Source organism: Mastacembelus armatus, chromosome 12, assembly GCF_900324485.2.
Source record: "Mastacembelus armatus chromosome 12, fMasArm1.2, whole genome shotgun sequence".
Lineage (NCBI taxonomy): Eukaryota > Metazoa > Chordata > Actinopteri > Synbranchiformes > Mastacembelidae > Mastacembelus > Mastacembelus armatus.
In genome coordinates this window covers 14104729-14118232 of record NC_046644.1, presented here as the reverse complement: position 1 = coordinate 14118232, position 13504 = coordinate 14104729, and the positions used below count along the sequence as shown (strand labels likewise).

At 39.6% G+C, this 13504-nt stretch overlaps 2 protein-coding genes across 5 annotated transcripts in view; both read right to left on the bottom strand.

Annotated features, from left to right (window-relative positions):
• Positions 1–7361, bottom strand: part of nacc2 (NACC family member 2) — a 28767-nt gene extending 21406 nt beyond the window's left edge. The window contains exons 1-2 of one of the 4 annotated variants that reach the window (XM_026296856.1): positions 6855–7360; positions 5160–5251 (exon numbers count right to left, since the gene is read on the bottom strand). The gene's annotated coding sequence lies outside the window, so the exon portion shown is untranslated. Of the gene's footprint in view, positions 1–1106; positions 1173–5159; positions 5252–6854 lie in introns of all 4 variants that reach the window. The other 3 variants (XM_026296855.1, XM_026296860.1, XM_026296853.1) reach the window with 3 other exon arrangements.
• A 2182-nt stretch (positions 7362–9543) lies between these two features.
• Positions 9544–11168, bottom strand: tmem250 (transmembrane protein 250). Its single transcript, XM_026297532.1, has 2 exons — positions 11097–11168; positions 9544–10680 (listed from the first exon to the last, which is right to left on the bottom strand). The coding sequence occupies exon 2, from the start codon at positions 10474–10476 to the stop codon at positions 10057–10059; it is 420 nt and encodes a 139-aa protein (XP_026153317.1). The 5' UTR covers positions 10477–10680; positions 11097–11168; the 3' UTR covers positions 9544–10056.
• Between the last annotated feature and the right edge of the window lie 2336 nt (positions 11169–13504).

Sequence of the window (13504 nt, the reverse complement as noted above, 5' to 3'; positions counted from 1 at the left end):
AAAAAAAAAAAAAAACAGCAGGGGAACTAAATGCGTCTCAATGATATCATGATCAGAGGACTGAATCAAAAGAATGTCTCATGATATGCGGTAAAGATTTTCCATGATAAAAAAATTTATCTCAATGTTATCCAGTGTTAAAAACTATCATAAAAAAAAGGCTTGTTCGACTGCAAAGCAATACATACACATTTATCATGAGTGTATACACCCCTCCCCCAAGCAACTCCCACCCACACACACACACACATTTTACTGTGACCTATGACTCTTCTAGTCAGCACATAAGCTAGCATACATGTGCTCAAATAACATGTCACCTTGCATAACCTCATCGCACTTGTAAAACACTGAAATGTGCCTGAGCCGTCTTATGTGGCCAGCGCTTGTTCATCTCTGTCTCAAGTCAGAATTCAGCAAACAACACGGAAACAGACAGGACCCTCAAACTGTAGCAGATGCACCTTTCATAGATATTTGTTTGTTTAAATGTGGGTCAGTCAGTTGAGGATGAGTACATTATGACTGCTAAAAGATGTGGGAGTTACACAAAATGAACGAAAACACACACACACACACACACACACACACACACACAAACACAAACACAAACACATCAAAACACACACACATAAGAAAGGGGTGCTTACAACACACAATTTCAATAGAGTTTCCGGGAAGTGATTAGTTGCAACTCTCCCTTACTTGACTTTGAGCATTTGTTGTTGTATGATCCTGTACAAACATATCATGGTTTTAATACTCTTCTTTGAGGAAACAACATAGATTAAGACTGGGATATTTTCACACTTCATCGAACCTGACAAGTGGACTTAAACTATTCTTTAAATATTTTTTAAAAAGGTGCAGAAAATCTGATTACATCAAGGGATTATGAAATAATTTTTTATCATATAGCCATAAATTCAACTCTGTTAGTAAAATATATATCACAAACCAATAAATGTCAGGACAAAAAAAATTCAGGTAAAGAAACGTTCACTTTCTGAAGAGGACATCATTGTAATGAAACCACGAGTTATTAATTCTGTGATTTAGCATTAATTTCTAATGCAGGCTAGCTGGGGACGTAAGAGAGAACTTGCCATGTAGAGAAAACTACCCGCCTCAGATTCCTCTTTCCACTTGGCCCCTACCAGCATTCTGCCAGGCTGTGAGGACATGAAGAACACATACAGGACAGGTCATCGCCACAGAGAAGGGGTCATTCTATTTGCTTCCCTCACTCATTATCTTATGCCATAATTAGCAAGCTTTGTTTACTGGCAGAAGTCTTGAGAGTGGCTTGAAGTTTGTAGCAATTTAATTATGTACAGCACACAGCAAAAGAGCATAGAAAATTGAGGTGGGTTGCAAAGATAAATGCCATCCACAGAGCTCTGTCTCTCTCTGTGTGAGTGTGTATTTGGGTGATTCTGTAGGGTTTACTGTACGTGTGCATATGTGTGTTTGTGCATGCCTTTCTGCGTCATCCCTAGAATTATAGGTTTGACTTTCACAGTGAGTCTAATGTCCCCTCACTGAAACTGATTTAAGAAAATTGTTCTAAACCTATTCAGCTTGCTGTCTTCAGTTACAATGAAACCGTTACAAAGATAGGGGGAGTTAAAAGGTGATTTAAGCCCACGTGTTTTTCTCTAGCAACATATAAACCAACGTCATCGACCTTATGATTGTAAACTCTGACATACTGTAAATTAAACATACAGGAGCAGTTCAGACAAGGTTCCCAGAAGTGGAAATCAAGTACCAGGTATGATTACGCAAGTATGAAAAACTTGGAATCTTTTCAGAATAACTCTTAATGCATATCACATTAACAAGGGGAATAAGCTCTCCATAAGTGTACATAACCTTCATGAATTTTTTATGTACTGATGCCACAAATACTGCCAAATGAAGCAAAATAGCTTTGACTATGAAATATCATTAAATGCATAATCTAATTTTCCATCCTTTTTGAGAACGCGATCTCATGACTATATCCGAAACACATCCTTGTCATACTTCTCAGCACTCTGCTACGGCTACATGCTCCTATTCATGCTGAAAATACTTGGAACAATCAAATGTGCACATGCTCCCTTTTTCTTTTTTTCTACTGACAAACACAAATGCACAGACACGCACACACACACACACACACACACAACACAGGCACGACATTCATGCCATGTGATCTTGCTAGGCATTATGCCAACAGCCAAACATGTCACTTACCAGAAATTTCTGAGACAGAGCAAGAGAGCGAGACAGAGAGAGAGAGGGAGACAGATAGAGAGTGAGAGAGTGAGAGAGAGAGAGGGAGAGAGAGAGAGATTCTGCACATTTGTCAGTTTGTGAGAGCTCCTTGTCAAGTGTAAGTACAGTACATACACAAGAAGCATGAAATTTAGCTGCTACAGTTATGTGCAATGTACTGTGGTGTGGGGGCAGTTGATTCTGAGAAAAAATGAGCCATGTGATCTTTGAGGTCTAATGTGGAATTGTGCTAAGGAACATGCCATGTTTACTGTTCATTGTCTAAATTCTTGGAAGACTTCCTGAAAACCACGTAGCAAGCCAAGCCGACTTAAATCAGTTACATTTACAGATTCCTAATGGCTTTCTCTGAGCCTCTCTAACATTTACTAAACCTATTCATTTTCCACAGGTCTGTATTTTAACATGTATTGGAACAAGGTGTAATGTACTGTACATTTGGGTTGCACAATAAATTACAGTAAAAATAGAAAGCATGTATTTGATAATATCAAACACATACCCATAGCTACCATTATATCTTTATGTGGACTTCAAAACACTGTGGAAAAAATAAATCAATTTCAAATGTGCAAAAAAATACACACACTTATCTTATCCTCACATTGGTTTTCCACATATGAGGTTAAAAGTGGGAGGGGCTATAAGTGAAGTCCAAGAAGAAAAAAAAAATCACCAAATTACATATGAAATGAGCAGTCAATTCAAGGAACTGCCCTACCCTGTTTTGTGGTTTTGGCAATCTCCGTATACACCATAAACATGCTGCACACAAGTATTGTAGCTCAGCAAACCAACACAGTCATATCAGATAAAACAACATGCAACTCTTCATATGCCAGCTTTAGAAATTTGGTCTAACAAATATAATTCACACACATATATTTTGAGTATTTTAAGAGATTTACTACTGTATCAGGAGGGCAAATGTAACTACTTGAACACTAGTTAGAAGACAGGGCAGTAGAACATTGCTCGTTTGAATAAAACTTTGTTTATTTGAATACACTAATAGTTCAAGACTGCTGACAAATTCACCCATTTGGCAGTCGCCTCGATTTGATGTGACTCCCTACTTAATTTCGGCTTTGATAAGGAAATATGTGCACAAGGCAAGGTCACCGTAGCCTCCAACTTTGCTTACTATTCATCTGCATTTCATGAGTTGAGAATTTATACCCCCTATAAACAAACACATGGAGCTTATGTGCATAAGCAGCCTCTGGAGGTAATGTTGGTACCTTTCAAACCTTTTCAGCAGTGAACATCAAAGTCATCTCAGATTTATGGAAATACCAGACATTTATACCAACCTACTCTCATACTGACAGACCTACATGTAGGACCGTGTTAAGTTTGAGCTGTTCCAACAAAGAAGAAAACCAAGCTCCCTTAGTTTACTCTGAGTCTCTTTGGTAAATTAAAATGTTTGTTAAGTGTTATGTGAAAAAATGCTGCCAGAGGAAAAGCTACATAAGAGATTTGCATGTTGGCCAGACAGGAACTAATTCTATACAGACCTGGAAATAGTTAAGTATAATTTGCAAGCAGGTTTTAATTATCCCCACTTCAAGAAAAAACCTGTTTAACACCTACACAGTCAATTAAAAACTACTGCATGCTGGAGTACAGACCAACTGATTTGTCCAGAAAATATAGATAAAGAAAATTTGAATTAGCTTCCAATAAAATATACTATTCACATTTCTGACAGTTGTGGCATTATGTGATTTCTTTAAGGACAGCTATAGTAGCTCTCTCTGACTTAACATTCAATAGAATTTCAGTTCCACGAACAGCAACCCAACAAGCCTGAACACACCAGCAGCAGTGGCTTTATTTTCTTTCTTTTTTTTAATCCATCAGGGTTTACCTAGAACAGGCTCTGCACTACGTAGAAAATACAAGACTAATGTATGATGTATGACTGGTGCCCTGTATCACATACCATCAGCAATGACTCATCACTGTCTCAGGAAAGGAAAATCATACACACATAAACACACTCCCCACAAAAGTATACACACATATACAGAGAATAGTGCACCAGGCATTACGGCATGCGCACACAGTAAATGAAGAAGTGCTAGGGACAAAAACGATCTCTAGGTTTTTCTGGATCAATAAACGCCTTTAAATAGAGCAAGGGAACAAATCTCTGGTTAAGATGATTTTTAATATCAGTAGCATGCAGTTTTACTCTTCTTTTAAATGTGTTGTAAAATATTGCAGATTTGCTGTTGAAGAAATAACAGTGGAAATAACCTTAAGGTGGTTCTGTTTAACTGCTCAAAATGCTTATTAAGTGATGGTTAAAGCTACCTAGTATCTCCTATAAAGCCCTATAGGAGTTTTATAGAAGTTGTAACCCATGTAGTGTGTACTGTATCTCTCCAGGTGTTGGGAAAACATTTATTGTTCATTTATGGGCCTAACAAGATATGAGGCCAGTGAGGCAAGACTCTCACAGTCTTTGCGTTTTCTCACTCTTTCAGCATTTTCTGCCAGTATCCACATCAGTTATATCTGAAACTGTGTTGTCGTTCTCTCTCCTTGACACTCCCCACTTGCACACAGCTCCGGGCCCCCTTGTGGAATGCTGTATAGTGTGAGGCCTATGGAGGAAGGGCATCCTGGGACACAGCGAGAACGCACACACACACACACACTAACACACTCACCAGTGCATGCAAACACGTACACTCAGACAAATACAGCTGTTGAGAGCCATCACAACCCGTTGGCAGACGTCCAAGTCAAAGATGAGTGGTGTTGGACGGCCTTCGTTTAGAGAGAAATAGAAAAAAAGCCCCACATTTTCCATGTATGTTGTGTTAAACACTGAGGATAGGAACTGTAGTACAAACCCACATCACCTCAAACTGATATCCCTGGACTGGTGGGAGGAATATTATTATCTGTCTTGATCCAATCTGTCTTTGTGTCGCCTCAGAGGGGACAGGTACACCTATAGATACATACTGATTCAGTTATTTTGCAGGCAGTACAATACGTACACTCATAGTATTGTACATAGTGCAGTACAATAGTTTTCATTATCCACCATGATATTTTTACATAAGAGAAGCAGAAACAGATGGGCACTAAAACACTCTAACACTCTTAAGTGGTATTCAAAATTGTAAATTGTAGAGGGATGTGTTTTTAAACAAGCTGTGAACTTCACACTACATTACTTAAATGATTCATAGTACTCTGTATAGCAGGCCTTCACACTGCAATCCAACCTGTGCTACACCTGTCAGGGTCCTTGATTCCAGACATACTGTAATTTACATACAGTACTTTGTTTGTGTAGTTACCACATCACAAAGATAAGATGTAGCCTATAAAGAATTTGCAAAAAAAAAAAAAAAAGGGATTTTTTTCATAGTCATCTTGAGAAGAGACACCCGGCTTGACAGTGGACTAAAACTGAGAGCAGGGTGACAGAGAGAAAGAGTGAGTGTGAGAGGGAAGGAAAATGACAGGAAATGAAGAAAATTGCCACAAGTTACATGCTGACTATAGACACACACTTCACCCATGTACACACAGAAGAGGTGGGGGGGGGGCATTGTATGTTTAGTCAGATGGCTCAGCAGGGTTCAGGTAAGGTAAACAGAGTCACAACTGACAGATCTGACATAACACCAATCAACACTAAAGAATGTCTCATGTTAAAACTGACCCTTACAGTCAGGTTGACAGCAGCTACATATATCTCCATAATAAATCCAAACGTCTTACTCCACGTCTGTCGGTTCACAACCCACAAAGCACAAAGAAATTTGCAGCCTATATGAAGTCAGTTTGTTTGTTATAGACCTTTTATGGCAAAGTTTTATAGATTAACTCAGAATTTGAAGAAAGGAATATCTTCAAATCACAGTGCTGAGAATTGAAATGCTCATGGCTGAGGATTTGAGAAGCCAGGTGTATGGATCATACTCTAGCTTATTACACACAGATGAATATTATCATGTCCCTGACAACAGCAGAAGCCTCAGCTGATATGTGTTAAGCAGTCTTTGTAGCAACCATTCAACATATAGCAGCAGTACAATGGATGCATTATGGGTGGAGATTTTTTGTTTTGACTTCATCGTGACGCAAGACCGATTAGTAACATGCCACTTTCTCCCCTCTCACACTTGAAAGTATTGATATTGTTTCCTGTGGTTACTTTTTTTTAAAGTGCGGCACAATGTTATTATTTGACTACAATTCGGGGAGAACAAAAAAAAAAAAAAAAAAAAAAATACAAATATCATCAGTCTGATTAAATTCTTCTAGTGGCGCGTGTTTGAGTGAACCATCCCCCGCGTCAAATCCTCACATTTCGTGATGTTACTCCATAAAAGTTGAAGACTGAAGAACTTTAGCGTTTAGTTTATCGGCATTAAACGCACACGCTGCAATGCGAGCAGACAGATCGGAGCATGCAGCTGCCTATTGTGCCTATAAAGAGGGAGAAGCTAAGGAATAATGCATGATAAAACCTATGCGTCATACAAATCAGGCACCGTAAACATGAAGCCAAGACAGGGGGGGGGGGGGGGTGTATTTACCAGATATGTCGCTAATCCATAAACTGCGGCTGTCAGCTGGCGCAGATGTGGCAGGCTTTCTCTTCGGATAACCTATAAAGTTTGCGGGGTGTGGAAAAAAAAGCAGGCCCCGGTTTCCCCTCGTCCGCTGGTTCACTTTATCACTCTAGTCCTATGTTTGCCGCTCGTCCCCCATCTCTCTATCCCACTCTCTTTCTCTCTCTCTGCCCGTTTCTGTCCCTTTGCAGGAAGTGAACGCCGCTCACATGAACAGTATACGGACTGCAAGCAGCCTGACATCATGCACCACTCGGTAAAGAGTTCTTTTTAAAGACACAGACATTTTGGTGGGACCTGCCAGGTTACTGTAGGTACACCGTCCCACTGTAGTCTGCAGGGCGAGCGGACTGTCAGCACTGTGTGGTCGTACCGTGCGCCTTTATGGACACATGAACTCGGTGCACTCTGCGGGCTTAAAGGTGTAGCCTGCCGTGCTGTAGGTGCGACAAACCCACCCGAGGGTGCCTTTGAGCAGTATGTGTTGTTGTGAATAGGCAGCGCAGGGGAAGAGATTCGGTGCTGTAAGTAGGACAGGAGCGCCTTGTGCTGCTAAAGAAAATTTACATGTGTGGTTACCTCACGTGTCCTGTGTGATGACAGCCCAGGCTACATGATGCGCATGTGTGCTGTTCTGCTAAATTATAAGCGCCAACTGCTGGCGGTGTGACCTCAAGTCAACTTTTCTTTACTGCAGGCATGCGATAACACCCTGCTGCCATAGCACGTTAAATCACTGCAGGGTCTCTGTGCTATGGTGGGAGAATAGCTTTCAGCCATCTTCATCTATAGGCCGCTCTATGTGTTTTTGCACACCTAAATTAGAAATAATCTTAGGTAGTATCACCTTCACCCTCATTATGATGGCATTATGTTTTTATTTTCTTGTGTTTGTCTTTTTATTGATGTTTTTGTGCGTTCTTCCTTTCAGTGTGTTTATTATAAAAGGAAAACTTTTTACCTATTCACTTATTTTAATATTATAAGTCAGTGATTCTCCTCTTTTTTGGCTTCAGATCCTCTAAAACAAAGTTACACACATTAGAACAATAAATAAAGTACAATAATACCAGTTATAACAAATAATTCAGGTAATTAAAGTGAAATATTACCCACTAGGTACTTCATTAAGCTAAAACAGTACACATATTATTTACTTGCTACTTTTACCTATACAAGCTTAACTGCATTGTCTATACCAGCTGAACAGCTTTTTGCTACTGGAAAAAGTTCATGGTAGTACTGTATCTGTTCGAACTGTAATGCATTTGTGTTACTCAATCGAGAGTTCTCGTTGTACTTTAGCCTTTTGTTCTCAAAGTTTAGAAGCATTGCAAAGATGTTTTCATGATGGCTCATTGTTCTGCTAAACCTGTGGAGGTTGTAACAATTAAGATGACAGTTGATTTTGTTTCACTAAACTGTGTAACATTACAATAGATCAAACGTCCAAAGCTGATGATGGCATGGATTAATACATGTATGTCTTTACTGTAACTAATTGTGTGAAATCACGTGTTATTGTTGCATTATGAGTCAACACATTCTTAGCCTGTACATTTTAAGGATAGATAAATATGATCTTGTGTTGTATATTTCTCATAAATGTAGGGTTTAATGTTTATAATTTGAACTGGAAAAAGATGAAACAAATGCAGAAGAGGTGTTAAGTAAGCGAACAGGACAAAAAAATAACAAGTCATTCAGACTGAGCAAACAAAGTTCAGCTTCTTTTTTTTTAAAAAAAAAAAGAAGAAATGAAATTGAGTAGGCAGTGACTTAATCATCAAGCCTACCTCCTGTATAGCACAATATCTCCACCACAAGACAAATCATGATCTCTAGTTCTCTTCTAGTGCTAGTGGGCTGTCAGATCAGCCTGGCTTAGAGTATGAGGCATATGATGTGTTGATCCTCAGAACAAAAGCTTATTGTTGCCCCTGATTATCCATTTACAGCATGAGGCAACACCACGCTCAAGCGTGTCTCAGTCAGGCCACCAGCCACTGTGTTGAAAGTTCGCATCTAAAAAGATGACATCCTACTAGTTTCCAGCCGCAAAATCTACGCTGACGTGTTCAGGACAGAAAATATGAGTTTAAATCATTACAATTATACCAGGTTAAGTATTGAAATGCTCATTTCAAGCATACAACCTGTTGTGCCCTCATTAGTTCCCATAAGCCTATTTCATGCCAAGTGAAAATGAGGCTATATAAGGGACACAGCCATTTCCATTGTTCTACTTGGCAGAAAGAGCAGGGTCTAGTTGTGGGTGTTCGTGTGCAGGGGAAAGCTAAACAGAGAATTCTGTCAGAGCAGTTCTGAAATTGTGTGAAGGAGCAACGGATGGAACACTTGACCTAAAGCCCGTCTCAATTTGAACTGTCACACACTCTTATGACACAGCTCGAGGCAGTCGATCATGGGTGTTAGACAACACAGCCAACACGTTCATGCATTTAAAAGCACAACATATTTCAACAACAGAAAATGTATTAAATGCTTTTACAAAAAAAAGTTACACAATACCCTCTCCCTTATTCTCCCCTCCCTTTCCACAGAACATTACAACACACTGTTGTAGATGACTTGACCACACAATCCCACATCAGCTTCATCTCTCCTAGTATATTCTATTTAAATGAAGCTATTTTTTTTACACACAAAATAAAATAATGTTGACATGTTTGAAAATCATAATATTCTCTTTCTTTTGGGCCCAACTTGTGTTATTTTGGCACAATTGACTTTCTTGCATCACACAGCCATGATGCACATTAGTCATATGTTAAGTCACTTTTTCATGCAACATTGCCATTCGCATTTCCCATTATTGTAAACAGACGACTTTCTGGTCAATACGGCCTTCCAGTGTTGTGAAAATCATCACTGTTGATATTCAGGAACCAGGTTGTTCTCTAACATTTCAAAGGACTGTACACTGTAATCACAGATGGGAGATTGTTACTGGATTTTGTCTGAAAGTAAGTGTTTCTGAGTTTATGTTAAACAGGGTCTTTTTGACCAGAGCTGAGTGTGATACAGAGTAGTCCTACAGGACATGCTAAAGGTGTGCGCTGTCCCATGTCACCGTGCAATGCAGAAGTCGATGTGTAAAGCTTCCACATCACACACTACATTGCCCTGGTTGCTCACATTGCAACTACATGTCCACAAACACCATAAAGCACCAGCCGAGCCCCCCCACCAGAAACATGGTGATCTGCATGCTGTAGATGATCAGGTCATTAAGTAGGCCAAAGTCCAGGCGCCTGTGCCCTAACAAAAGCAGAATGACTGATAGCTTGTACTGCAGCCGCAGGAGCACACGCACACTCATGTACTGCAGGAAGAAAAGAGCAGAAAGTGCCACCCAGAGCAGAGAGGTCAGCAGACTGCAGCCAAAGTAGAGGAGGAAACGGAGGAAGCTGTACATGCAGCGTGAGCGCAGGTAGAGGTCAAAGTTATTGTACTTGGTGCGCACTAGCTTGGAAGTGTGCGTCGACCCACAAGCCGAGTGCATGCAGGTGGTGTGGGGGCCATGGAAGCTGCGCACCCGTCGTGGGATGGGGATCACAGGCATGGGTGGGCTACTGGAGCCCAGCACAGAGTACAGGAGACCCAGTTAGTGGAGAGGCCCTCTGTGAGTGGAGCTTCATTTGGTTGTGGAGCTAAAAGGGGCTCTTATAGGAGACCAGGACTGAGATGTGGCTGCTGGTAGTGTCTATCTGCTGTGAATGCCAGGCAGGACTCCACTCATGTTTTCTCCCTCAAGTGAAACAAGATCCTGTGAAAGAATTACACTGTTACTGTATTTATTTTGACACATTTTCAGAAGCCACATGCACAGACTGAACCATACAGGCCTGTGCACACTTCACTTATTTCTATTGAAAACTAACAGATACTTGATCATCAGCGTACGTCTGAGCATAACGCTGACTGACTACATCACAGCTAGCGCACACTATCTCCTATCCCAGACACGAACTTTCATCTTTTCAGGTCTAGAAATAAGTGACCGTGCAGGTGGCAGGCTAATCGTGCATGCAACATAAACAATAAACGCTTTTCTACTCAAAACCAAAACACACAAATTGTGTTTGACCATCAGGCGATTATAGAATTGCACCACATTATAACCATTTGGGCCAAACACAGGAGCTGTTTGCCTTTCCCTCCCAAGGATAAACAGTTTTATACCAGTGGAGACGAGGCATTCACGGCGAGCCGGTGCTTGTACGTCCTGTCGCAAAATATACGAGTCATCCTGCTCTGACGACAGCTGCCGAGTTAAAGGGGAAGCGCTCCCTAAGAGAGGATGCTCATTTCCTAATTAAAAAAACTCCATGATTCTGTCATTCCACTGCGCCATGTGGTTTGGGGATATTTCTTCCAATTTTACGCACAATTTACTACAAATAGACATGTCTAGGAGACTAGAACATACATCATTTGTTATAAAACACTGCCAGCCAAACACTTTTTAATCAATTCCAAAGATGAGGACAATGTTTGTCACATTATGGATTTAAAGCCCTTAAATAAATGGTTTCACCTGACAGTTAACAAATAATCCTCCACCTATTAATACCTTTTGATTCAAATGTTATGACATCCTCATTGGTGAGTAGCAAAATCACTTCTCTCGCCCACTTATGTTCACTGAAAAGAGGTCAGCTAAAGCAAAAAGTAGAGAAACTCTAAGGTGAACAAATAAATCAGTAATCAGTATTTCGACTACGAGGTTACCTAAAAAAACTGTTTGATACTTGGCCCTGCTATAATTTGGAGTCCTCAGACTTGTGACCTGTGTGTACTGTACTTTCAGCAGCTTTACAGAAAGACATTGCAAAGGGCATGTGTGCATTAGTATTCACTCGTGTGAAAACCACACAGGGTTGCACATTGCATCCACATGCAAGTTCTCAGAAGTGTAGGAGCCACATAAACCTGTTCTGGCCTCTCACTCTGTATATCAAGTAACCTTCACTGGGCAGATTTACAGTTTGGTCGAATGATTACATCTCAGCTATCTGTCAGCAAGCCAGACGGCAGCAGGTGACCATAAATAATAATAAACACAGGTCTTTTTTTTATGAAAAAAAAAAAAAAGTTTATTACAGTTGTTAATAGTGTGCTGGATCACTTTGCTGGGAATTTAAAGGTGTATTATGCAAAATTTGAAAAACAAACCTTGTAATATTTAATCAACTATACATAAAGCTGTCATCAAGGTTATATATTAATGCACGTACTTTGCTCTTGCATTATGATAGAGTTTAGTAATGAAATCCATAGCATGATAGTTTTGAGTGGCAGCCAAAATCTGAAGTCAGCACTGGTCATGCAAATTTCAAATGGTAATTTATTACAATGGAGATTATTTTATATGTCCACAAGAGAATGCTCAGTTTCAATCAAGGTCTTAAAAGTGTTATTTAATACCAGAGTGTAAAGAAAAACTTACCTAAATATCTAAAAACAAATAAAAAATTAAGTTTACACTTATAATGCCACTGCAGCCTTTAATAAGTCCACTTCCAAGCAGCCATCTATATGTTGTGTATTGCATCTTATTTACCTAAATGGTGTCTCTTTCTGAAGCATTTTCCATGCAGGCATTCTGATAGAGCTTTTCAAGCTCAAGATCATGTCAGTGCATGTGTTGAATTCATTGGAAGAGCTGCTTTCAGTGCTATCTTTCATCATCAGCTACATGTATGAACTTCTCAATGCCAAAGAAGACAGTGTTTATTTGGGTGGCATGGTGGCGGCAGTGGTTAGCACTGTCGCCTCACGGAAAGAAGGTTCTGGGTCTGAATTCTGTTTATGCTGACAACATTAAAGCTTACATAATTATCTTGAAAACAGAATTTCTTGTACCTATAATTCACAAAATACTTTCCTGTAAATCACAGTCATTTTTATCAGTAACTTGATTCAGACAATTCCTTTCAGTGGGAAGAGTTTTTCTATTTTTGCTCTAAGTTTGATTTTTGGATAACTTTGGGAACAAAGTCTACTGCACAGGTCATCGTACTTCCTATTCCATTCCATTTGGCAAGAAACTTTTCTATCTTTTCTATCTTCCTCTATAACTCCCTTGAGCTATCTACGTACAGTGGGTTGTGCTATATTCTGGTTAGAAGATTAATGGTGTTCATTTAGAAATAAAATGCCTTGAAGGTTATCCTCGCTTATCAGGTAGCGAAGAACCAGATTCCTTTCTCAGAGATAAATAATGTTGGGACGGAAAGGATACATGTTGATCAAATATAAAGGCCAAGATGTCAGACTGAGCTTCTTAGGAGTTCACATTTATGTTGGCCATGTGATGGTCAAAAACTAAAAAACAAACAAACAAAACATGTAAGTAAAACCTGTACTACAAAAAGATAGAAACTTCCAGCCTAAATGCTAAAAAAATATATCAGCTTGGTTACATATGACTTTTGTCCAAGTTCATAAGTGACATTAATATATTTAGAGGGAGTTATAATGGTTGTATTTTTTGTTTTTTATTTACTTAATTGGGTGTTAGAGTGTTGGACTGGAGATTGGCACAAGAGAAAACAGTTTGATTTTCCACCACTGGAGGGAGCTGTTTG